This window comes from Tasmannia lanceolata, unplaced genomic scaffold, assembly GCF_043159265.1.
Source record: "Tasmannia lanceolata isolate RefF3 unplaced genomic scaffold, GAP_Taslan_0.1 ptg000044l, whole genome shotgun sequence".
In the NCBI taxonomy this organism is placed as follows: domain Eukaryota; kingdom Viridiplantae; phylum Streptophyta; class Magnoliopsida; order Canellales; family Winteraceae; genus Tasmannia; species Tasmannia lanceolata.
In genome coordinates, this window is record NW_027518721.1 from 4,536,600 (window position 1) to 4,563,146 (window position 26,547).

The window sequence follows — 26,547 nt, forward strand, 5'->3', positions numbered from 1 at the left end:
TACCCAGGTAACCGTTAAAAAAAAAAATCATGGAACCCCTAATCATGCGCACCCATGTACGATAATTTACTACCCTAAATCCTCGCGGCGTAAAGTACGCATCGTGCGCATTGTAGCATTTAAGACAAAAAAGTAGAGGTTACTAGTGTGCTCTACTAAATCAGCTTAAATCAGCTTAATACAAAATCTTCTTCTCTTACCATGTATTATTTTATTTTCATTCACTTTAAATCACTCTCTGTAGAAAGAAAGAGTGTGAGCAAAAACAATTTAAAGAAAACAAAGTCATTCGAAACCCTAGAGAGAGAGAGGGAGAGAGAGAGGGAGGAAAAAAAAGAAGTTCTCTTCTCTACATACCCTAATTTCTCTTTTGTTTCGAATGTGAGAGCATCAGATCTGTAATGGCCGATCTTTCCGGCAACGGCGAGGGTTTGAGTTGTACCAGTGGTGGAAACAATGGCCGTTTAGGGACAATCGAGACTCCACCTGGATCGTTCAAGGAAGGGAAAGTTCTGAGGCGAAAGACCTCAATAAGACCTAGTTTGGATGCAGATGAGTTTATAAATCTGTTGCATGGCTCGGATCCGGTGAAGGTTGAGCTTAATCGGTTGGAGAATGAAGTTAGAGGTGGGAATGCGATTTGATCTTGTGTTTTTTTCGAGTTTTTTGTGGTGAATTTGCCTTTTTGAATACATTGATTTTATAACCTAGATTTTTTAAAATCCTGAATTTTACAAGCCAGAACCTGGATTTTACAATCCTGAAAATGTACAATCCAGGTTTTTGCTTATAAAATCCCGGTTTTAGCTTGTAAAATCCAGGATTGTAAAATCCCGGATTTATAAAATCCATATAACCAAACTCCCCCTTGTGTTTCTGTTGAAATGCTTTGCCGTTTTTTTACAGACAAAGATCGGGAATTGGGAGAAGCACAGGCGGAAATTAAGGCCTTGAGGTTATCAGAGCGACTTAGGGAAAAGGCTGTTGAAGAGGTTTATTATAAATTCTGATACATTTGGATTAATATATCTATTGAATCAGTTTAGTTCAGCTGGTTATTTTTCGTTTGTCTATTTTTTGGTGTTCAGTGGCTCTGCATTTTTCTGATTTATTAAAGGATAATTATTTTCCCATAAGCAGTCAAGGGATTGCTTTTGTTCTCCAGGTTTTCTGTAATTGGTCATTCCATGTATAGTTTCGTTTGGGCATTTTCTTCCCCTCAGCATTCTTCTCTTTGTGATGCCATTTCGATTGCATTTTATTACAAATTTTGATAAACCCATATTTTCTGAATGGATACAGTCCACTCATGGTAAACCTTCATATGGGTTCGATACACTTTTATCATCATTGAATAGTCCAGTATTAAATATTGGTAGAAGGATCTGGTTGGGCATTTTCTTCCTTCCGCATTCTTCTCCTTGTGATGTCATCTCAGTTGCATTTGTTGATGCTTAGGACATTTATTTATTTATGGATAAGCCCATAGTTTACCTTTCTAGTTATATCGCAATTCATTGTTGTCTTCATAACTGTTTAATTTTAGCTATTATATCATGAAAATTGTGTATTTTTGGGTTGAACTTGTCAATGTTTTTTAAATCTCAATCAAGATCAATGTCTAGTATTTATGTTACATATCATCGCTAATACATATTGGATTTTTCGACACTTGATACAGTTAGAAGAAGAAGAGGAGGAAATGACAATGAGAGAAAGAAAGATTGAGTTGAGGATAGCTCCCCTCACTTATGTATTTATATAAAGAGAGGAGTATAATGACCAATATGCCCTTAGGCATCAACACACACATATACATACTTCTAACACTCCCCCTCAAGCTGGAATGCATATATTATGCATTCCTAGCTTGTTACAAATATCACTTAATTTAGCTTTGCTCAAGGGTTTGGTGAAGCCATCAGCTAGCTGATTGCTGACCGAGTGAAAGTAGCGCATATCTTGCCCTGTTGGATCCTGTGACGTAGAAAATGACAGTCCACCTCAATGTGTTTGTTACGCTCATAAAACACTGGGTTGTTAGCAATTTGGATAGCAGCTTTATTGTCACAATACAACTCAGCTGGGGAAGATGATGAGAATCCAACCTCAGATAGAAGGGAGCACAACCAGATAAGTTCACTACTAGTATGTGACATAGCTCTGTATTATATTTCAACACTCGAGTTGGATACAACATTTTGTTTCTTGCTTCGCCAGGACACTAAATTACCTCCAACAAAGGTGCAATACCCAATAGTGGATCGTCTATCAGCCGGTGACCCTGCCCAATTAGCATCACAAAAACCTTCTAACTTCATCTGGCCATGTCTTTTGAAAAGCAGTCCTCTCCCTGGAGCGCTTTTCAAATATCTAAGGATCTGAATCACAGTTGCCCAGTGTGAGGTACCAGGGGGTACTCATGAACTGGCTGACAACCCCCACGGCATATGAAATATTTGGGCGAGTGACTGTGAGGTATATGAGCTTCCCAACTAGCCGTCTGTACCTGCCTGGGTCTTCTAACAAGTCGCCCTCTTCTGGAAGCAGCTTAGTATTGGGGTCCTTGGGAATAGCAGCCGGTTTCATACCCAAGGATCCAGTCTCATCTAGTATATCTAAAACATACTTCCGCTGTGAGAGCGAGAGAGGCTACTACCACAGTAAGCTACCTCAATCCTCAAAAAATATCCAAGGTGACCAAGGTCTTTTGTGGAGAACTCTTTTTGCATAAATACCTTCGACTTTTGTATGCCACATGTGTCACTCCCTGTAATGATAATATCATCAACGTAGACTATGAGAAGGACATGCCCAATACTCGACTGATGACTAAATACTGAGTGGTCAACTCCACATTCCTTCATGTCATATCTCATGAGGGCATCACTGAACTTCCCAAACCAGGCTCAAAGAGATTATCTGAAACCATACAATGATTTGCGAAGCCGGCATACTGAGGAGGACATCTTCCCCTGAGTAACATACCCAGGAGGTTGCTCCATATACACCTCCTCAGCAAAGTCGCCATGGAGGAAGGCATTTTTGACATCCAACTGATATAAGGGCCATCCATGGTGAAAGCAAGAGAGATAAGCACACACACAGAGGGAATTTTAGCAACATGAGAGACTATCTCGATGTAGTAAACTCCATAAGTCTGAGTATACCCTTTGACAATCAAGCGCGCCTTAAGGCGCTCAACTGTCTCATCTGGAAAATAGTTGATGGCATAGACCCATCGATAGCCAACAAGTTGTGCACCAGTAGGAGGTGAAACAACATTCCAGGTATGATTGGCCTGATGGGCGGCTATCTCACTGTCTGTAGCAGCACGCCAGCCAGGGTGAGCAAGAGTTTCCTCCACAGATTTAGGCAGGGAAATAGAAGATTAAGAGGAGACAAAAGTGCAAAAAGTAGGAGTGAGAATACTGTGGCAAACGAGCTGAGCCGAGCCGAGCTTTGGGGCATTCGTGCTCGGCTCGCTTAGTTTGAACTAAGGCTCGAGTTCGGCTCGGTACGTGACGAGCTTAATACTATAGGGCTCGAGCTCGGCTCGCGAAATATTCAACCAAGCTCGAGCCTGGCTCGGCTCATCAAATGGAACAAACCGAGCTTAAGCTCGTTATCAAGTTCGGGCTCGGGAATTTACAACTCCAAACACATTCCAAGAACATGATGTCAAACAAATACCATGAAGTAATATATATATATATATATATATATATATATATATATATATATAACAAACATAATCCGAGCTTTAAAGCTTGGCTCGGCTTGTTTATGAACCTAGCCTAAAAAGTTCACGAGCATGTCCAAGCCAAACTATACAAAGCTCAAGTTTGGCTCATGTATTTGACGAGCCTAATTTTTGGGCTCGGGTTCGGCTCGTTTAGTAAACGAACAAGCTCGAGCCGAGCTTTTAATGAGCCGAACCCAAACACGTTCGTGATTCGGCTCAATTCGTTTGCAGCCCTAAGTGAGATGATCAGAAGAGGTAAAATGAGAAATATGATGGGCAATAGAATGGGAACTAGTCCGTGAAGCAATAGGGGAGTCGCTAGCCACATCGGGAGAGGGAACAAGAGGCATCTGAGATGAATGAGCTGGGATCGCCGGCTTAGAGGATGATGGCTCGGGAGGAGGGTTGGGGGCATTTGGCCGCTGTCGGCGCTGATAAACCTGTATAGGAGCTGAAGGAGGAGCTGAGGAAGGAGTAGGAACCAAAGGCAGCGACAATGGTAAAGAGGGTGAACAGACAGGATCAGGTAGAACAGGAACATGAAGAGGAATCCGAGATTCGGATACAAAGAGGCTGCTCTCAGCAGGAGCAGTAAAGGAGTAAAGAAGGAGGTAGACTTAAAGAAAGTGACGTCGGCGAAAACAAATAGCTGGCGAAGTCGAGGACTGTAACAACAATAACCTTTATGGGTACGAGAGTAGCCCGGAAAGACATAACGCTCCGCTCGAGGATCCAATTTATCTAGCCCTGGGTAAGGGTGTGAACAAAGCAAACACAACCAAAGACCCATGGGGTAAGAGGAAAGGGATCACTGTGAGGATGTAAGATCGAAAATGGGGATTTTTCATCAAGGGCCGAGGAGGGTTGCCAAAAAATGGCGTTAAGGATGTCATCGCTCCAATAGGGTTTAGGAACCCGCATTTGCAAGAGAAGAGTGCTGTCAATATCAAGCAAGGACCGGATTTTGCATTCGGTTACACCATTCTGCTGGGAGGTGTAGGCACAAGAGGATTGATGGATAATACCATGAGGATAAGAACTCCTGAAAGCCATCAGAGGAAGAAAAGTATTCTCGAGCATTATCGGTACGGAAAGATTTAAAACGGCAGTTGTACTGGGTAGTAATCTCGGCATGGAGAGTACGAAAAGCAGCAAACACTTGGGATCGATCCTGAAGGGGAAAGAACCAAGTCATACGGGAGAAATTATAAAAAAATAAGGAAGTACCGATAACCTAGAAGAGACATAGTCCGGGAAGGACCCCAGACATCAGAGTGGACTAGTTCAAATGGACGCGAGACGCGGCTAACCAGCCTGGACGGGAAGGAAGTACAATGGTGCTTCCCAAGCTCACAGGCCTCGCACTGAAAGGATTGAAGAGGGCCAGAGATAACAGAGGACTGCTGAAGAGAAGGATGGCCGAGAAGGCGATGCCATTGATAGGCATCAACGGAGCTATGCAAAACAGCACGAGGAGGATCGCAATCAAGGTAATAGAGACCATCGGCCGCACGGCCAGACGCAATCGTCTTCCCAGTGGAAAGGTCCTGAAAGACACAATGAGAGGGGAAGAAATAGACCGATCAATCAATGATCAGTTTTAGTAATTTGGGTCACATACAGTAAATTAAAGGGTGACTTAAGAACACAAAGGACCGATGACAAGGGAAGACCTGGATGAGGGGAAACAGTGCCAGCACCGGAGATGGATGCAGTCGTCCCATCGGCTAAAGTAATAGTAGAAGCGAGCTGCAGGGGCTGAAACGAGCGAAGATTACCCGTTATATGGTTGGACGCCCCGGAATCAATAATCCAAGGACCAGACGTAGTAAGAAGCGAAGCAGGGGGACTATTTGGTTGTGCAAAAGGGGCAATATGGGCTTGGCGAAGCGCGCACGCAGGCGCAAAAACTAATCATAGTCAGTGCGGGAGATAGAGATTAGTCCAGTGGAGGGGGAAAGACAACCACCGCCACGGCCTAAAGATCTATCACCAACATACACACCAAGAATAGAAGCCTCAATTAAAGGGGTGGGAATCAGCAGTTGAAAGGGAGCCGAAGGCGGAGAAGTCAATCCGGTAGTATGAGGTGATCTAAGATGAGGATCCATGATGAGAGAAATATAGAGACACCCTCAAGCACACTACGGTAGAGGATAAACAAGGGAGAAGTGGAGAATCACACAACGAGCCTAGCCATAATAGTGTAGCTCCGACGAAGAGACAAAGCATAAGAATACATATAACCACTAGCCATGAGGAGAGGAGAGGAGAGGTTAGGAGATGAAGGCAGAGGCACAATAGCTCACTCAAACATTTCAACAAACACATGGTGTGCACCTTTGATAGAAAGAGAAAGGGTAGGAAAAACAAGAAAAGGGAAGGTAAACAACGAGAGGAAAAGGAGCTTAGAAGGGCCCAAAAGATATACCGCGGCTCCGAAGAAGAGAGATAGTGGAGGGAGGCATATGACTACACGTCAAAATAGAATGGCAATCTAGTGCATTAGGGCACTAGGTAAAATAGAAATGGTTGCGAAGGAATAGAAAATAGGTGATTTAAATGATGGTTAGGGTTAGGGTTTTAAGAACAAGGAAGTATAATATGGTGGGGGCAGGGTTTTAGAACATATGTTGGGGTAGGATAGAGGTTGCAGTATTGATTTGGGTAAGGGAGAGGGGATGCAGCACTGATTTGGGATTGGAGGGGGCGTCACTATTCACGGCTCTGTTCACAGGTACTATCCACTGTATTGTTCACGGTAGTAGTTCATGGCACTATTCACGGGTTTTTCACGGCACTATTCAGGGTACTGTTCACAGGTTAGGGTTAGGGTTATGGTTTGGAAAGGATGGATTTGGGGTTAGGTTTGTCCGAGAGAGAGAGAGAGAGAGAGAGGCGGACATGGTCCCTAGGGCATTGTAACCCTGGGTCTCTGATACCATGTTAGAAGATGAAGAGGAGATGCGAATGATAGAAAGAAAGAGTGAGTTGAGGATAGCTCCCCGTCATTTATTTATATAAAGAGAGAAAAGTACAATGACCACTATGCCCTTAGGCATCAACACACATACACATACTTCTACTTCTAACAGATACTATAGGAGATCGGGTATTGCTTGCATCACTATGATGTACTTTTACATATAATTTATATGCATGGATGTTATATTTACCTCATAATGTAATAACACTATTTCTTTATACTATCCAAGTTTTCTTATTTTTACTATTTTTTATTGTTAACCAAAAAAGACTGTGAGATTGACTAATGTGCATCATTGTTTAAGCTATCTGATATTGATCATATTTTCGAGAATCTTAATTTCAATCAGATCACCCAAGAGACTGGATTTTATTCTTTCAAATTTTTATAAATAGGCATTTGCTTCTATAAGTTATTTTTTAGTTCTATTTGGGAAGGTTTTTTTTTTTTTTCAGGAAAATTTGCTTATGTGCTTCATTAATGCACAGTTTATTGATCTTATGTTCATTAAATTATGGCAAATGATAAATGTGCCCCTTTTCATCACATGGGACACCCAACTGCAGTGTGCGTGGCAATCAAATCCGTTGAATCCTTTTGACGTGAAGTACATCAGCCCCTCTGAAGTCATTGATACACTGCTGCTGGGTGTCCCAAGTAATGGAAAGGGGCGCATTTATCATTTACCTAAATTATTTAATACTTCTCGATTCACTCACATGTTGATGATATAAGGATACCTCTGCATTCAGCTGTTTTTTAATTTCACTTTTTTTTTCCATCTTTTGTTTGCTGATTTTGGACTGTACTTGTCGATGTTTTCCTGGTCTTCATCATAGCAATTGAAGTATCAAGCTTTCTCATTTTCTTTTAGTCGTGTATTTTTTGAAATTGAGTAGGGTTATCAATGCTTTCTGCACTTTTTGTTCTTTTTATATGTGGGGCTATTTTGGCATGTTAGAAAGTGCATAGTGACCCCCTTTTATTTTGTTGTTTCCTTTCATTTTTTTTAGCTTACTGAAGAATTGGCAAAGGTAGAGGAGAAACTCAAGCTGACTGAATGTAATCTGGAAAACAAGGTATCATACAAAACTTCTTTATTTGCACACTTGTACATACACACATATACATCTTTATGTATATGTCTACACAGACACGTATATACCTACATGCATATATGATGACTGGTGAGCTTTGGTTGATTCCGAGAAAACATGTGCAGAATCTTGAGATTAAGAAAATAAATGATGAAAAGAAAGCATCCATGGCTGCCCAATTCGCAGCAGAAGCGACCCTTCGAAGGGTTCATGCGGCTCAAAAGGATGATGAAATGCCCCCGATCGAAGCCATTCTTGCACCACTAGAGGCCGAGCTCAAACTCGCTCGCCAGGAGGTATTCATTCTTTGCTCTAAGAAACGCTTTGAAGAAAGAAAAATGTGCTACTCAGTAACAAATCTTATAAGTGCTTCTGGTCTTTTGCAGATTGCAAAGTTTCAGGATGACAACAAGGCATTGGATCGTGTGACCAAATCAAAGGAAGCCGCTTTACTCGAAGCAGAGAGGACTGTTCAGATTGCATTGGCGAAGGCCTCGATGGTGGATGATCTACAAAATAAGAACCAAGAATTAATGAAACAGATTGAAATTTGTCAGGTATTGTTGGATCATATGCTTCCGTTTTTCTTTCATATCTTGGCTATTGTAACTGGGATGTTCTATTATTAAAGTTATGATCAGCATGGGTTTTTGAGTGCCTTTTCCTATCTACATTAGGAAGAAAACAAGATCTTGGACAAAATGCATCGCCAAAAGGTTGCAGAGGTGGAAAAACTCACCCAAAGCGTGAGAGAGCTAGAAGAAGCTGTTCTTGCCGGTGGTGCAGCAGCAAATGCTGTCAGGGATTACCAACGGAAATTTCAGGAAATGAATGTAATATTCCTATTCCCTTTATGAATGTTCTAGATGTGGAGTTTTTTCAGACCTTTCCACATTCTCTCAAGTTGACAGTCATAATGAACTCCTTATTTTTTATTCCTTAGGAGGAGAGAAAAACACTTGATAGGGAACTGGCCCGTGCGAAGGTCACAGCAAATAGGGTTGCTGTGGTTGTAGCAAATGAATGGAAAGATGCTAATGACAAAGTTATGCCTGTAAGACAATGGCTTGAAGATCGAAGGTTCTTGCAGGTATCCATTTTAAACCTTCAAGTTTTCTTCTAATGTTCCATGTTTTGCCAATTTTTATGCGGCTTCTTCTTGTTTTCCCATTTTTCATCAGTGGTACTTATTACTCTAAACTGTTGTTACAGGGAGAAATGCAGCAATTACGAGAAAAACTTACTATAGCAGAGCGTACTGCAAAATCTGAAGCACAATTAAAAGTTAGACTTTTATTTTGTAGCCATAGATACTTGCAGATGCTAGCAATTGTTTATATAATGTTTTCCTATTTTTTCTTTGTTTCAAATGTAGCTATATTTTCCTTTTGTTTCTTAGGAGAAATATCAACTGCGGCTCAAAGTATTAGAAGAGGGATTGAGAGCATCCACCAATGGTAATAACCGCACTAACTCCGAGGGGAGAAGTATAAGCAATGGTCCTTCACGTCGGCAGTCACTTGGGGGAGCTGATAATATCTCCAAATTGACTTCCAATGGCTTTTTACATAAGAAAACACCATCCCCACAATCGAGATCTTCACTTACTAGTAGCACCAGCATGGTGCTGAAGCATGCAAAAGGGACATCAAGGTCATTTGATGGCGGCACTAGGTCATTAGACAGGGGTAAAGCCCTTTCAAATGGGATGAGCCCAAGCCGTTTGCTTAACAAATCGTCTGAGGGTCCTAGAGATAGTGAGACACGTAGTACTTGGAAGGATAACCCAGATGAAAAACCCAATGAATTCTCCAATGTTGATTCAGACGATTGTGTCTCGGGATTGTTGTATGATATGTTGCAGAAAGAGGTCATAGCTTTGAGGAAAGTTGGTCATGAAAAAGATCAAAGCCTTAAAGACAAGGATGATGCAATTGAGGTTGGCATTTTTTTTTTGGGGGGTCTCTTACATCGCTATCTGTTTGAACTTATAAGCTGATTGCCTGGTGCAACTTATTGTGATCAGATGTTAGCTAAGAAGGTAGACACGTTGACTAAAGCAATGGAGGTTGAGGCCAAGAAAATGAGAAGGGAAGTCGCTGCTATGGAGAAGGAGGTAGCTGCCATGCGCGTGGGGAAAGAACATGAAAATCGGTCTAAGAGGCTTGGTAGCTCCAAGGGTCCTTATAAGTAGTTCTCAGCTGCTTCCTGGGAGGTATGTTGAAAATCTTTTATTTTAGTGTTCCTAGAGAATTAGACTAAAGGCGTGAGGATTTCTTTTATTTATTTAATATACGAACATTAATTAGATTAAAGGCATGAGATTTTATTGATTTATTTTATTTATTTAATATACAAACATTTGCGCTTGACTATTACTTTTGTTTCCTGATTTGCGGATTGATGCTAATCTGCGATTGATTTCATTCTGTGTTTTGTCCTTGAAGAATTTATTTTATCAAAATTTCTTCTTTTTTAAGTCTTCTAGGATTTCCAATATACTAGTTAGGGGCTTATGTCATCCCTTAAAATGTTTACAACACTCACCTTGTATATGGGTCTAAATCCCAACACATTGACTTTGATGGTTTGTTTAATGAGGTTCAGCCAAGTCATAAGCCCAAGTGAGGGGTGCACACCTTTAAATCTTACGGTGTATTAATAATGTTATTTTGGTTTCAATTAAATTGATTTAGCCATAAATGTATGGTTCTTAGTCGACAGGCATTTGGAATATATTATATTTTTCAGTTGAAGATACGAGGTAGATGGTGGTTGCCAAACTTCGATGCAGTATGGTCAATCAGATGTATTTCTAGTGATTTCTGCCATATTTTCATTTAGGAGCTATTTGGAGAACCTATGGGTATATCTTTTTCTCCAGTCATTTTTCCTCTGAAAATATTATAATTTTTTAATCCTCCAAGAAGAATTGAAATGGAGACAAAGATCTTGGGTTAACTGGCTCAAGGAGACAAGAACATAGCCTACTTTTAGGTAAATGCTCTGGAGTTTCGGGGAGGAGTCTCATCTCTGTGCCAAAGTGATAGAAAGTAAGTATGGTGCTGCGCCAGTCATTGGAAGTCTGAGGACAGATTCAGGCAGTCGGGGGTAACGGTGTTGAGAGACATCTTGAGATTTAAACACAAGTTTATAGAAGGAGCTAGATTTAGGGTTTATTCAGGGGATCAAATAAAGGTTATGGCAAGACAAGTGGTGCTCTCAGCTTCCCTTGAAGGACATATTCCAAGACCTATACATGATAACAGTATCCAATAATAGGGTGTTGTGGATACCGGTATTTAGAAGGTACTTATTTGATAGAGAACTTCAATCGGTGGCTAGGTTTCTAGAGACATTAGGAGGGTGCTCCATCGAGTTGTTTGGAGAGGATAAACGGGTTTGGATCTAGAATTCTTCTGGTGTCTTCATTGTCAAATCATTCTGTCACCATCTTGTGCCTTGCCATGCTCTTTCCAGAGTAGCTAGAGTTTGGACCTTCTAGGCAACACCTAGGGTATGTACTCTTGGCTGGGTTGCCCTACATGATGTTTGTATTTTAATACAAAAATAGCCCTTGTTGGTATTTTACAAAGTTCTTTTGTTACAAAAAGAAGCCACTTTGGTTTGTAAAATGAGTTTGCTCACTTCCTTCACTAAAGCGAATAGTCCCGTATTGGAAAGTGGAGAAAAGCTTCATGTGGTTATATAGCTTTTCACTTAGCTTTGTGAATGAGAAGAGGAGAAAGGGGGCCTACGTGCATGAGCCACCAAGTGGACCCGGTGGGCTTTTTGGATATACCACACGCGGGCCGGCCGGCTTGGCTCGGCTGGCCGCCGCCGGTCGGCCGCGTGTGTGAGTCAAGGTTTTTCCTTCCCCTACATTTTAATTTTTGTTTCTGTCTGTTTAACTTCTCTTTACCTTCGGCGTTATTGATCAGATAAGCATACCTGAGTAAGCCGGCTTACTAGAACGCCATTAGCTGGGTAAATAACGGCACAGTTCTTGAGTAAGCCGGCGTACTTTAATAACGCTGGCGTACCTGAATAACGTCGGCGTGCCTAAACGTTGTGGCTGTTGAAATGTGACCGTTCGCATCTGTAACGTCTTTTGAACGGCTATTTTCTTAAAGGGCGTCTTTACTCCATTAAAGGGTGTATTGAACGGACATGTTTTGGTATATAAAAGATGATGTTCTCTGTGGTTTTTACTCACAACAGAACAACGAAAAACTACTGTTTTCTTCTTGCTTTCTCTACTTTACTGTAAACAGAGATTTCTATCTTCCTCTTTTATTTTACGTATTTTGTTGGGCTACCGGAGTGTTTGGGTTGTTCGAATCTCCTTGATCGTGCAGTTCTTGGAGATCGACGGTGCGTCGGGCTATTGTATCCTGGGGGTGATTGCGACCAGTAATTTGTTGCATCGGAATTAGTTTCTACAGAGGCGCAAATTCACCTTAAAGAGAGCGACATAGTCCGTGCCTCATCTCGCCGCATCGGAAAAGGTTTCACTAACATCATTTGTTTGTTGTTTCTGTTTCTCAACAGAAGTCTGGTAAGCCGTATTATTCCCTAAATCCACAACAATTTTAAGTTGAATTTGTACTGTCTCTATATAATATGACATCACGCGATGAAGTCTTATCGGATTCCTCCAATCCGAATAAGCCTTTTCGTTTTAACGGTGCAAACTTTAAGAGTTAGAAGAAGATGTTCTTTTATCTATCCACGAAAAAGGTAGCCCATGTATTAACTGAAGCAAAGACATGGAGATCAGAACTAGAACCGACTCGTTCGGTATTGAAAAAATAGTGGAAAGAATCTGATTTCTTATGTCAAAATTTTATCTTGAATAGCCTTTCCTATGAATTGTATGATTTCTATAATGACTCTTAAGATTCTATGTCACTTTGGGAAGCATTACAGAAAAAATATGATACTGAAGAGGCGGGTTCAAAGAATTATGTTGTTAGTAAATAATTTAGATTTTACATGGTTGATGAGAGGACTGTTATATCACAGACACATGAACTACAAAAATTGGTCCATGACATTCTTGCAGAAATAATGGTCGTTAGTGAACACTTTCAAGGGGCTGCTGTGATTCACAAGTTGCCTCCTTCATGGAAAGATTTTAGAAACTCTCTTTTACATAAATCTAAGGGACTTTCAATGGAAAGTCTTCTCGTCTGTCTTAGGATTGAAGAAGAGAATCGTAACCAAGATAAGAAAGGGGAAAATGTTAGTAATGTAAATGCTATTTCTGTTGTTTAAAGTTCAAACCAGAAACCGCAAGTGAATCTGAAGCCTAAGAAGAAGATGATGAAGAGGAAACATAACGAAAACCGAGGTACCTATAAGAGTTAGAACCAGAACCCAAAAAATAATAGTGATTATTCTAAGGTTGTTTGTTACAACTGTGGGTTGAAAGGGCGTTTTTCTCGGATGTGTCGACAAAAGAAAGGTGCACAAGTCCCTCAGGCCAATGCGACTGAAGAGCCACTTGTGGCTATGATCACTAAGGTGAATACCGTTGGGGGGTCTGATGGGTGGTGGGCTGACACAGGGGCTTCTCGTCATGTGTGTTATGACAGAAGTTGGTTCAAGACTTATGCACCTGTTGAAAGTTATAAGGTGTTGTTGGGAGACTCTCACACCACTAAGGTACTCGGAACTGGGGATGTTGAACTCCGATTCACTTCTGGGCGGAGAGTGCTACTGAAGGATGTTCTTCACACTCCTGAAATGAGGAAGAACTTAGTTTTTGGTTTTTTGTTAAATAAGGCTAGATTTAAACAAACTATTGAATCTGATCAGTACATTGTAACTAAGCATGGATCCTTTGTTAGGAAATGATGTGGTTGTGATGGGATGTTTAAACTCAATGTTGAAATGAATGAAATTTCTTCTTCTGCTTATATGCTTGATTGTGTGAATTCATGGCGTGCTAGATTATGTCACATAAATAAGAAGTATGTGCATGGTATGAGACATGAGTACACTTGATTTATTCCCAAAAATAAATTTAGAAGATTTTCAAAAGTGTGAAACTTGTAGTATGGCAAAAATAACTAGAAAGCCTTTCAAAAGTGTTGAAAGAAATTCAGAGTTATTAGAGATAGTCCATACTAACATCTGTGAGTTAGATGGTATCTTAACCCGTAGTGGTAAAAGATACTTTATAACTTTCATAGATGATTTTTCTAAATATTCAATCATTTATTTGATTAGGCAAAAGAGTGAAGCCTTGAAAATGTTTAAGGAATATTTGTTATAAGTTGAGAACCAGTTTTACATGAAAATCAAGAGACTTAGAAGTGATAGAGGGGGTGAGTATGAATCACTAGCGTTTACTGATTTTGTGAAATCTTTAGGGATTATACATGAAACCACTGCTTCTTACTCCCCTGCCTTAAATGGGGTTGCAGAAAGGAAGAATAGAACATTAGTTGAACTTACAAATGATTTACTCCTAAGTTCAGGAGCTCCTTCTAACTTATGGGGTGAAGCAATTCTAACTTCAAACCTAATGTAAGTTACTTTAGAGTTTGGGGTTGTTTAGCCTATGTTAGACTTCCTGATATTAAAAGACCCAAAATAGGAAGTAAAGCCATAGAATGTGTTTTTATGGGTTATTCTTTGAAAAGTAAAACTTATAGGTTCCTTGACCTAAAAAATAATGTAATTGTTGAATCAGAAGATGCTGAATTTTTTTAGGACAAATTTCCTTTTAAATCTAGACATAGTGGGGGTACTAAACATGGTTTAGATGAACACACTGAAACTGAAATTGAACCAAGGCGAAGTAAGAGGTCTAGAATAGCCAAGGATTTTGGCCCTGACTTCTGTGCCTTTATCTTAGAGGGAGATCCATCTTCCTTAGATGAAGCTTTATCCTCTTTGGATGCTGATTTTTGGAGGGAAGCCATCAATGATGAGATGGAATCTTTGATGTCTAACCAAACTTGAAAAGTGGTAGACTTGCCTCCAAGATGTAAAACTATTGGTTGTAAGTGGGTTCTTAGAAGAAAACTAAAACCAGATGGAACCATAGATAAGTTTAAACCAAGGCTAGTGGCCAAAGGCTTTAAACAAAAAGAGAACATAGATTTCTTTGACACTTACTCTCCAGTTACCAGAATCACATCTATAAGAGTCTTAATTGCAGTGGCAGCCATCCATAACCTTGTTATCCATCAAATGGATGTAAAGACCGCATTTCTAAATGGTAGTTTAGAAGAGGAGATCTATATGGATCAACCTGATGGTTTTGTTGCCTTTGGTCAAGAAGACAAAGTGTGTAAATTGTTGAAATCACTTTATGGTCTTAAACAAGCACCTAAACTATGGCATGAGAAATTTGATAATGTTGTTATATTAAATGGGTTTAAGATAAATGAAAGTGATAAATGCATTTGCTCTAAGTATTTTGATTCATGTTGTATTATCATTTGCTTGTATGTTGATGATCTTTTGATTTTTGGTTCTAACTTAGAAGTAGTTAATAAAACCAAAAGCTTGCTTATGCAAAACTTTGATATGAAAGATCTTGGTGAAGCAAATGTAATTTTGGGAATCAAAATAAGTAGATCTGAAAATGGTATTTCACTTGATCAATCCCATGATATTGAGAAAATACTTAAAATACAAGTATTTTAACTGTAAACCTGTTTGTACTCCTTTTGATCCTAGTATTAGATTGTATTCTAATGATGGTGACAGTGTGTATCAAAAGGAGTATGCTAGTATCATTTGTAGTTTAAGATATGCTACAGATTGCACTAGACCTGATATTGCATGCTGTTGGTTTGCTATGTAGATATACTAGTTGTCCTAGTATAGAACATTGGAATGCTATATCACGTGTAATGAGATATCTTAAACGTACTATTACTAATGGGATTCATTTTCAGAGATTTCCTGTTGTATTGGAAGGATTCAGCGATGCGGATTGGAATACTTTGTCAGAAGATTCCAAAGCTACCATAGGTTATGTATTTACTATTGGTGGTGGTGCTGTCTCTTGGAGATCCAAGAAACAAACTATAATCGCTCAATCTACTATGAAATCAGAACTAATTGCACTAACCTCTGCTTGTGAAGAAGCTACTTGGTTAAAGAATTTTTTATCTGACATACCTGTGTGGTATAGACCTGTGTCTGCAGTTTTGATTCATTGTGACAGCATGACAACCATTGGAAGAGTACATAAGAAGTACTATAATGGAAAGTTGCGACAGATCTGAAGAAAGCACAGTACTGTGAGAGAGTTGATATCCAATGGCGCAGTCATCGTTGATTTTGTGAGATCAGGTGATAACTTAGCAGATCCCTTAACTAATGCCTTATTAAGGGAGAAAATATGCATTACATCAAGGGGGATGGGACTTAAGCCCATTAATGAGTAATTACCTATGATGGATACCCAATCTAGGGACTAGAGATCCCAAGAACTAGATTTTCAATGGGAAAAACGAGTCATAGTGTAATTGGTGGACGGTGCCACGATCATGCTAAATATGAGTTTATCTCGAAGTCCGTCCCTATGGTGTAACCCAACATGATATCCTGAAGCTTTGTGAGGTTGAGTATTTTACTCTTCATGAGATCTATAACTCATATGAGTGGGATGTCTAGGCTACTGGAGCATCCTTGATAGGAAGTAGGCCGCTTCCAAAGAGAATGTGGGCTTAATTCTCTTCTGCTTACATGGATACTGGGATGTGCACAGGGCCATAATGTGCAAGTTTGGAAGAACCAATATAATACTTTAGCTTCATGGGTGTGGTGTATTTCTTTCTAGCTCCCAAGGATTGTAGTTCAAGACATAGTCACTTCAATTCCTGGCAGTTAGAATACACTTACACTAAGTAAAGGTTCAAGACATAGTCACCTTTATTATGCGTGTTGCTTCGCCGGTTGCCCAACACAAGTTATATTTTATTTTAAAATATTTTCTATTAAAATAAGTGGGGGATTGTTGGTATTTTAATACAAAAATAGCCCTTGTTGGTATTTTACAAAGTTCTTTTGTTTACAAAAAGAAGCCACTTTGGTTTGTAAAATGAGTTTGCTCACTTCCTTCACTAAAGCGAATAGTCCCGTATTGGAAAGTGGAGAAAAACTTTATGTGGTTATATAACTTTTCACTTCCTTAGCTTTGTGAATGAGAAAAGGAGATAGGGGGCTTACGCGCATGAGCCACCAAGTGGACCCGGTGGGCTTTTGGCTATACCACACATGCGCCGCCCGGCTCGGCCGGCCGCGTGTGTGAGTCAAGGTTTTTCCTTCCCCTACATTTTAATTTTTGTTTCTGTCCGTTTAACTTCTCTTTACCTTCGGGGTACCTGAGTAAGCCGACATACTAGAACGTCATTAGCTGGGTAAATAACGGCGCAGTTCTTGAGTAAGCCGGCGTACCTTAATAATGCGGGCGTACCTGAATAGTGCCGGCGTTCCTAAACGTTGTGGCTGTTGAAATGTGATCGTTCGCATCTGTAACGTCTTTTGAGCGACTATTTTCTTAAAGGGCGTCTTTACTCCATTAAAGGGTGTATTGAACGGACATGTTTTGGTATAATAAAGATGATGTTCTCTGTGGTTTTTACACACAATAGAACAACGAAAAACTACTGTTTTCTTCTTGCTTTCTCTACTTTACTGTAAACAGAGATTTCTATCTTCCTCTTTTATTTTACGTATTTTGTTGGGCTACTAGAGAGTTTGGGTGGTTCAAATCTCCTTGATCGTGCAGTTCTTGGAGATCGACGGTGCGTTGGGCTGTTGTATTCTAGGGGTGATTGTGGCCAGTAATCTGCTGGATCGGAATTAGTTTCCGTAGAGGCGCAAATTCACCTTAAAGAGAGCGACATAGTCCGTGCCTCATCTCGCCGCATCGGAAAAGGTTTCACTAACATCGTTTGTTTGTTGTTTCTGTTTCTCAATAGAAGTCTGATAAGCCGTATTATTCCCTAAATCCACAACACGATAGGATTCAAACAGTCGATTTCATGCGTCAGCGGAAAATGTTAATCATTGACCATTGCGCACTTTGCATAGAGGTTGGGAAATCAATGGACTATATTTGTATTCACTCCAGGATGGGAAGGGAGCATGATGGCAAGGGAGGTCTGTAGTCGTATCCTAAGAAGATTTGATCTCTTTTACTCTACTGATGATCTTATCCTCTTCCAGCAAGGAAGTCCTAATTTTAGACACAATTGAGTTCAGAGAGTGGTCGTCAATTAGAACTTCGAAGTTCTAGGCTTCCAGTGAGGGGAAGTTTGTAGAAGTTTATTCTCCATGGATGGGGATAGAGCTCCAAGACCGGACGACTTTTGCTTGGATTTCTTCCAGTAGTGTTGAGATTACGGTTAAACCCAATGTCATGACCTTGTTCGAGGATTTCTACAGTTCCATGCAGGGTTTTAAATTTCGGCCGAAACGAAACGAAATGGCCGAAATATTTTGGTTTTGGCCACGGCCGAAACGAAATTTACTTGAAGCCGTTTCTTTACAAGTTTTCACTGGAATTTCGGAAATTTCGGTTGAGATTTCTCTTTTAGCCATTTTTACAAAATTTTACATATGTCCACCGAAGTTTTAAAAATGTCCACCGAAATGTTATATTTTCCATTGAAAACTCGCCGAATATTTTTACATGATTTCAGCCAAAATTTTGGCCAAAACCAAAATATTTCTGTTTCGGTGGTGGGCCGACACCGACACCGAAACCGAAATTTAAAACCTTGGTTCAATGCCACTGCACAAAAGCACGGGAGCTACTTTCATTGCCATTACCCCCAAGAAAAATGGCGAAGATAGGCTCTTGGATTTCAAACCTTTTAGCCTGGTTGGCAGCGTGTACACAATTTTGGCAAAAGTACTCACGGATAGAATTATGACTATTATGGGGGAGTTAATTTCTTTGAACCAGAGTGATTGTGTCCACGACGAACAGATTTTGGACGGTGTCCCATTCCGAATGAGTTAGTGGATCACTATTCTCACTTTTAGATTAAAGGAGTTCACTGTAATTTAGATATTGAAAAGGCTTATGATACAATAGATTGGGGCTGCCTCGACTTTATCATGGGACGGATGGGCTTCGACGCCAAATGTGGATCTTGGATTCTTAATTGTATATCTTGCATGTGGTTCTCTATCTTGATCAATGGATTGCCTCATGGTTTCTTTAAGGGTTCAAGGGGTCTTTGGCCAGGGGTTTCACTTTCTCCATTCTTGTTCAGCATGTTGTCGGAAGCTCTTAGCAAGATGTTGGATAAGGCTAAGGAGCTTGGTTTAATTGAGTGTTTTAGGATCAATCCCTTTGGATTTGAGGTCTCCCTTCTTCAGTATATGGATGACACTTAATTATTTAGCTGCGCTAAAGAAGAGAGAAAATAGATCTTAAGGCGGTTATTTGATGTTGTGAAGCCACCAAGGGGCAACTACCAAATTTTATTAAATCCTTGTTGATGAGCATTCATTTGAATCAGGATGAGGAGGAACTCTGCGCTTGTATCGTAGGATGTGGAGTGGGCTTCATCCCTAATAATTATCTAAGCCTTCCAATTTATGGGAGGAGCCCTCACAAAGCCCTTTGGCATCCAACCATTGTGAAAATTAGAAAAAGCCTCTCATTGTGGAAAAAGAACACTCTATCCTCAAGAGGGATCAAAAGGGCGACTTACCGTTATCAAAGTGGTGCTAGCAAACCTTCATTTGTATTATATGTCGGTGTTCAAGTGCTCAATCAATGTGGTTAACCATATTGAAGAAATTCAACAGAATTTTCTTGGGGATGATTCAGATACCAAGAGAAGATTTCATTTGGTGGAGTGTGGCTTGTATCGTGGGATCTGCAGTGGGCTCCATCTCTAATGTTTATTTGTGTCTTCCAATTTGTGGGAGGAACCATGGCAAAGCCCTTTTGCATCCAACCATTGAGAAAATTTAGAAACACCTGTCACCATTAAAAAAAAATTAGAAACACCTGTCAATCTGGAAAAAGAAGACGCTATCCTCAGGAGGGAGAATTACCTAGATCAAAGCAGTGCTAGCAAATCTTGATTTGCATTATATGTCCATTTTCAATTGCTTAATCAATGTGGTTAACCGCATTTGAACAATTCAACGGAACTTTCTTTCGGATGATTCCGATACTAAGAGAAGATTTCATCTGGTGGAGTGGAAAGAGATCTGCAAGCCTAAATATGCCAAGATTTGGGGATTAGAAGCTTGAAATTGATCAACAAGGCCCTTCTAGGTAAATGGCTATGGAGGTTCGGGGAACATTGCAAGTTTTTATTAAGATCTATGGTAGTGGGAAAGTATGGCGAATAAGTCGGATGTTGTATGCCCTTAGATAAGTACATGTTGAGGATCCCAACCATTTGGAGAGGTATTATCCATCATAATAGTTCTTGTCTTTTCAAAGAGGAAATCATCTCAGAGTCAGAAACAGTCTAACATTAAATTTTCGCTTTATCTGTGGTGCAAAGATACATCCCCCAAAGTTAAATTTCCTGATCTTTTCCGAGTAGCGTTGGATCCGGATTGCATGGTGAAAGATGTGTCATTAGACAACATGGTTAGATTGACCGGAACATACAGTTTCACAAGAACCTTTTTTGGCATAGACGTAAAGAGGGTGGCTAATTTCATGGATCTGTTAAGCTATCTACGTTAAGAAGTATGAAGAGGACATGAGGATTTAGATCTGGGAACTAGGTGGTGTGTTTTTGGGCCGACCTTTCTACCAGTGCCTGAAGCCCGCTTTGACTTCCTCGATAACGCGCTAAGCATGGAAATCTCCTGCCTCTACTAGAGTTTGTGTCTTTGCATAGACTGCATGCCTCACTAAATTTCTCACAGCTGACCATCCCAGAAACCAGAGAACAATCATCGTCGACCATTGTGCTTTCTGTCTCGAGGCATGATACCGTAGATCACTTGTTCATTCATTGCAAGTGTGCTTGGGAGACATGGTCTTTAGGGTTTCAAATATTTGATATTTTATGGATTCTTCCAGTGCACATCAAGGACCACTGTGATAGTTTATCTTTTGCCCCAAGCCTAGAACTTATGTTAATTAACATATTATTTAGGTGTATTATTATTTTTATTTGCTATTTCTTTAGTTAAAGTAATTGTTTCTACATTTTTGCTTGAACTAATAACTAAAAAACTTATTAGACTAGCAAACAGACAGGCAACCAATATGCTCGGCAGCATAGTCCATATCTAATAAATCCCCTTAAACTATCAAATAATTATTTTTAGTTGATGCAACTATTCAAAAAATAATATTAAAAATAGAAGCACATATACATGGTCAAAACCACGGTTACATTGATTCCTTCTAAATGGGCGAAGAATCGTCTCGGACGCATCTCAGACTCCAATACTTCAAGATTCTCTGAGACACTTCTAGATCTCTCTCTTTTTATTTTGGTTGTTTCTGAATACTACTACCACAACATTATTATTACCATATGTTTTGAGTTTTACACATCCTAATATAGAGTTTCTTTGATAGAAATAAAATATTATATCTACTTATGAAAATATTCAATATGTTACTTATTATAACCATATTATTATGTAAAAAATAAATTTTTAGAATTGATTAAAATATTTTGGCGAATCCACAAATCGTTCTTTTTGAGGTTTGCCAAATCCGACACTTGTATCCGTACTGATGCAACATAGCATACAAGCAGGGTGGCCAATCCCAGAGGTTTGTTCAAGATAAAATATCGAAGCAAGGTAACCAATCTGAGGCACAGCTTATCCAAGGATTTCTATATCCGTGGATAACGACCTCATTATTTTTAGTCCGTTTTTTTTCATTGTGGCTAGAACAGAAAGCTACTTTTGGGACTTGTTGATCTCGAGAGTTTGGAAATCCCATCATGACTTGTGAAAGTCCCAAAACACTGTAATTCACAATCTTCGTTTTTTTCCTATTCTTTTTACCTTGCAATTTGTAGGCCTCTGGTTGGTAACTTGGTATCTCAGGCAAGTTTTTAAATTTCGGTTTCGGGGGTAATTTCAGTCCTCACCGGAACCAAAATTTTAGCCGAAGTCCTGAAATTTCAGTAAAGGCTCGAAATGTCGTGTTTTTGGGCCAAAATTTCCAATCTCAGCCCACTGATCTGATGACTAAATCATCCGATTGCTGTTTGGGCTATGGCCCATCATGTGATGGCTCAATGAATGAAGAGTCCCAAGCATCATAGATGCGGTCCTTTATGTATGGTAGAGAAAGTCCTTTATGACTTGCTGGAGTGCTTAGTGGCTTCAAAGCATAGGTTACCGGAAGCTCCCTAATTCGGTGGGAAGCTCGGTTTGGAAGCATAATTCTTCTCATTTCCCAAATATAGAGGAAGCATGCTTCTTCCTATTTGGGTGATAATGTTTTCCTAAGAGTGCTTCCCTTTTGGTAATGCCCAAAGGACTGTCTTTAGAAAGATATTACTTTTAAAACTTTAACTCCAGCTTGTAAATTTATAAATCCCTAAAACTTATAATTCTAATCAGCTGTTAAATCCACTTTAACTAGTTGTTGGATCCTAACGTACATTTTACTCGTCCCCCTAGCCTACCATACCCGTCTCATTTTATATGTTTCACATTCACTTCCAATGAAGTGTGTTACATTCTTAATTTTCACGCCAGTGAAGCGTGTTATATATTTAACTCGTCCCCCTAGCCTACAATACGCGTCTCATTTTATATGTTTCACATTCACTTCCAATGAAGCGTGTTACATTTAGTTTTCACTTCCCAAGAGTTTTCTCTGTACTTTCCTCATTGCTTCCTTAGGGTCTGTTTGGACACCGGCAAAGTTGTAGGAAACAGAAAATGTGATGTCACCGACGAGAGAAGGAAAGGCATGTAAAATCAAGAATGGGAAAAGTATGAAGAAAGGAGAAGTAAATAGTAAAAGGTGAGAGAGAGAGAGAGAGAGACAATCTCTCTTAAAAGTAAGAGAGAGAATTTTACTTTCCCACATTTTCCTCTTAAATTGGAGGAGAAGTTTTATTTTCCAAATGCAATGCCACATGGGCCGACCAGTCGTAGACAAGGAAATTGCCATTTTCGAGATTTTACTTTCCCGCATACCCAAACACACCAATGAATAGTGTTTTAAGGGAAAAAAATGTTACTTCTACTTTCCCAATGTTTTGTGGTCGTTTGGACGCTAGGAAAGGAAGGGGAAAGGGTGACGTGGCCGACAAGGAAAGAGAATATCCTAGCATACATTTAACTCATCCTCCCTAACGTACCAAGGACGGATCTAAGATAAGAATTCCAAATTCCACACACAACCCCCCCCCCCCCCCCCCCCCCACACGAAAAATTTGAGATGAGTTTAAGTCTTTAAGATAGGACTTCAAAATCCCCAATACCCTTTACCCCTCCTAAATTTCACTCTTTATCATGAAGAGGGGCAATGCCCTTACGGCAATGTCTTGGGTATTTTCAAAGCCTTCTTATCAAAATCTTTATTTTAATGCAAAAGGATCTCAACTTCCAACTTTTTCTCTGGTTTCTCCTCAAAAGGACAGTTTTTGCCGTTCCAGTACTCTCTCTCTCTCTCTCTCTCTCTCTCTCTCTCTCTGTGGTGCGCGTAGAAGGATCTCCAATGCCTCTGCTGCTCCTCTACCAAAGAAAACCCTACGAGATTAAGCAGCGAAATGCCTGTCCTATAATTGTATAGGCTAATTAGAAACTTCTCATCCAATCAATTACTTGCCCGGCTTAGTTAGAAACGACTCATCCAATCATTTATTGATTAGTGTATAACAATCATTTTTTGCGCCCCCCTCCTCAAGACCAAATTCCTCGCTCCGCCCTCATACCCTACCATACCCATCTCATTTTATATGTTTCTCATTCACTTCCAATGAAGCTTAGTACATTCTTAGTTTTCACTTCCTACATGAGTACATTCTTAATTTTCACTTCCCTCATGTTTTCTCTTTACTTTCTTCATTGCTTCCTTAGGGTCCGTATGGATGCTGGGAGAGAAATGAGAAAGGGAAAGGGTAACGTGTTACGTGGCTGACTGTGAAAGGGAACATCTGGACTCGGAAAAATTTTCGATTCTAGGTGCTGTTTAATTTTTTCAGTAGGAGAGGGGAAAACTTTAGACTAAATATTCTGCTCCGTCTTCCAAAAGTCTGTCTTTGTCTAAGTCATGCTATGCCACCTGCTTTGTTTATCCAACCAAGGTTTTAAATTTAAGTTTCGATCGACACGAAAACAAAAACATTTCAGTTCGATTGGAAATTTAAGTGGAAATCTTGTAAAATCATGAAAATGTATGGAAGCGTATGCAAATGATGCAATTTTAAGATGAAACTTTGGGAACTGCCAGGGTAAACACAAATAAATACATTAGAAACCATCACATAAGCAAGCTAGTCATCCACAATGGCTTAATCACGTTGAACACTTAGTGACAGGCATTTTCGCACATGTCTAGAACAATAAAATTAATAAAGAAGTACAATGTAATGAATTATAAACACAATGACCAGTCTCCCCTCTAAGAACCCCAACTTTATGTAGCCCATACTGATCTGACATCTCATGCATAAGCTAAGAGGTTACTTTACTGGGTAGTACAATGATGTTGCCTACCAAATATCATTCCAAATATTAATGAAATGCAAAGTAAAATAGCGTACAAAAAAAACATTTTCCCTTTCTGTGCTAAGTTAGAGTGCTAAGTTAGAGGCTCATCATTTGAATGATGCTTATGTTTACACGACCAGTGAGAGATGTGTTTGACGGGGTGCGAAGAGAGAGAGAGAGAGAGAGGATTCCCTTCCTTTCCTCTTGTATCGAGAGGGAAATAAAGGGACAGAAATGGGGTGCAACTTCGGTCGATGAGCCACCGACAAGAAGAGGATTTTTCGATGCTTTCATAGTTAACCAAACAGTTGTTTAAAGGCGTTCAACTGGGAAAAATTACTATTTTAGTTATACTTTCCGACTTTTCAGGGCATCCAAACCGACCCTATGTGATTTCACGCTTTCCACATTTTCTCTTTTTAAACCCATCGCATCTTCCTGCATCGCTCTTCACTTTTGCTTCCTACTCCAGAAACCATGTTTCAAAGTTCTGACCCTTTATTGAAGCCCCATGGCATTAGGTGCATCATTCCCTTTAAATTAATTTGTTACAACTAAAGTGTTGATGTTCTCATTATTCTCAAACTTTAAAAAATATTTATATGTTCTCGTTCGTTGAAGTCTTTTTTTTCCGACATTAATCTCTTTTTAGGGTCTAAATCAGTCAGGATTTCCGACGTTTTAAGCTGCAAAGACCTTAAACAGATTTTGAAGTAGGACAATTTTTATGCACTCAATATCATTTCACATGTATAGTCGTATGACAGCTCACAACAGCCAGAATTTGGCTAATTTTTATTCTGTTGTAATTCTGAGGAAATTGGATCCTAATTATCTAGTGATTTGAGATCAATTCTCTCACATCCCAGCTTACCTATAAAAAAAAGTCGATCAATCCTCTGTTCTAAATATTGGATTTTTGGCTGGTGGAAATAAAATTTAGCCTCATCTCATTTTTTGCAGAAATGCACCCCAAAGCAGAATGATGCGCAACCTCCAATGACAGCATGATCAAATCGAAAGCCGGTAAGGATTATCTGTGTAGGGTTCATTTCTTTCTTTCTTTTCTCTTCACTGATTTTAAGATTATCACGGGCGGGCTGACGAAACTACGATTGTGAGCTCCGGAAAATGAAATCGGAGGGAGAAATCTGTCTGTTACTGACTTGACAGCTGATGTATTAAAGTAACAAAAAGAACATTGAACGTTGGCTAACCTTTTGGCAGGTTTTTGTTTGAGAAACAGTGGCTTGCTTGATTGTATAGGTGGTTGAGAGTTCTTATATTTTCCTCTTTTTTGTTTCTAAACTTGTAATTTGCAGCAGTGTGATGGTGTTTGCTTCGAGATTGTGAATATTCTTGTAATCAGGTCAGTGCTTTCACGCGCTGTATTTAGTGAGTGCTAATTTTAGTGATCTGGAGATTGTCTTTTGGGCCAATTTCCATATAATGTGGAACCATTTTTCTTAAAGGTGAGTCCTGTAGTTGTGTACTTGAACTTTTGCCCGCACCTGTCTTTTGAGAATCTAGGGTTAACTACGTTTTGCCAATTTGCTCTTTGCCAGGTTTCATTAAACCGAATCTAAATGAAATAAAAGGCAACATTTAATGAAAGCAGCTCATGCTAAAACAAGCCTAAAAAAAGAGTTAATAAAAGCAGCAATTAAATTAAAAGCAATCATGCCTAAAGATATGCAAGCATACCTTTCATGCTTTTTTCTGGGTGCTGGGAAGAGAAGGGTGAGGTGATACTGATGGTTTGATGATTTTTAGGTCATCCATGGAGAGTGGGAAGTGAAGCAAGTGATATTGAAATCTTACCCTTTTATGAACTTATAGTTTTACAGCGTTGGGAGGACGGAGGGAACACAAACTCTTGCATTTAGGGAGATGATTTTTGCCCCCGTCCCTCCCCTATAGGATTATGCGCCGCCCTTTGAACGTGATTTGATGTCAAAAAGCGTTATTGCCCACATCTCAGGTTAAGTTAAAGAAGGGGGGGGGGGGGGGGGGGGGGGGGGGGGGGCGCGAAAAAATCATCTCCCTTTTTTACTGATATTGTAAATGTT

The 26,547-nt window shown here is 39.7% G+C and overlaps 2 protein-coding genes across 2 annotated transcripts; both read left to right on the forward strand.

Moving 5' to 3' along the window:
- The first annotated feature begins 221 nt into the window (after nucleotides 1–221).
- LOC143863567 (microtubule-associated protein 70-2-like) lies at nucleotides 222–25,895 on the forward strand. The gene is made up of 11 exons (XM_077374275.1): nucleotides 222–627; nucleotides 907–992; nucleotides 7,745–7,810; nucleotides 7,954–8,124; nucleotides 8,215–8,385; nucleotides 8,506–8,661; nucleotides 8,772–8,918; nucleotides 9,041–9,112; nucleotides 9,228–9,767; nucleotides 9,855–10,043; nucleotides 25,442–25,895. Exons 1-10 carry the CDS (start codon nucleotides 402–404, stop codon nucleotides 10,020–10,022), a joined length of 1,803 nt encoding a protein of 600 aa, XP_077230390.1. The 5' UTR covers nucleotides 222–401; the 3' UTR covers nucleotides 10,023–10,043; nucleotides 25,442–25,895.
- Nucleotides 12,824–16,077, forward strand: LOC143863304 (uncharacterized). The gene is made up of 6 exons (XM_077373994.1): nucleotides 12,824–13,072; nucleotides 13,118–13,181; nucleotides 13,263–13,598; nucleotides 14,206–14,362; nucleotides 14,971–15,394; nucleotides 15,745–16,077. Exons 1-6 carry the CDS (start codon nucleotides 12,824–12,826, stop codon nucleotides 16,075–16,077), a joined length of 1,563 nt encoding a protein of 520 aa, XP_077230109.1.
- Nucleotides 25,896–26,547: the final 652 nt, after the last annotated feature.

Bases quoted from the DNA above. Each gene is read 5' to 3' on its own strand.
- LOC143863567 (XM_077374275.1), top strand. From the start codon at position 402: ATGGCCGATCTTTCCGGCAACGGCGAGGGTTTGAGTTGTACCAGTGGT. The intron at 7,811-7,953 runs GTATCATACAAA...AAACATGTGCAG, and splicing joins AATGTAATCTGGAAAACAAG to AATCTTGAGATTAAGAAAAT. The intron at 9,113-9,227 runs GTTAGACTTTTA...TTTGTTTCTTAG, and splicing joins AATCTGAAGCACAATTAAAA to GAGAAATATCAACTGCGGCT.
- LOC143863304 (XM_077373994.1), top strand. From the start codon at position 12,824: ATGGTTGATGAGAGGACTGTTATATCACAGACACATGAACTACAAAAA. The intron at 14,363-14,970 runs GTAAGTTACTTT...TCCAGTTACCAG, and splicing joins ATTCTAACTTCAAACCTAAT to AATCACATCTATAAGAGTCT. The intron at 15,395-15,744 runs GTAATTTTGGGA...ATTCATTTTCAG, and splicing joins AAGATCTTGGTGAAGCAAAT to AGATTTCCTGTTGTATTGGA.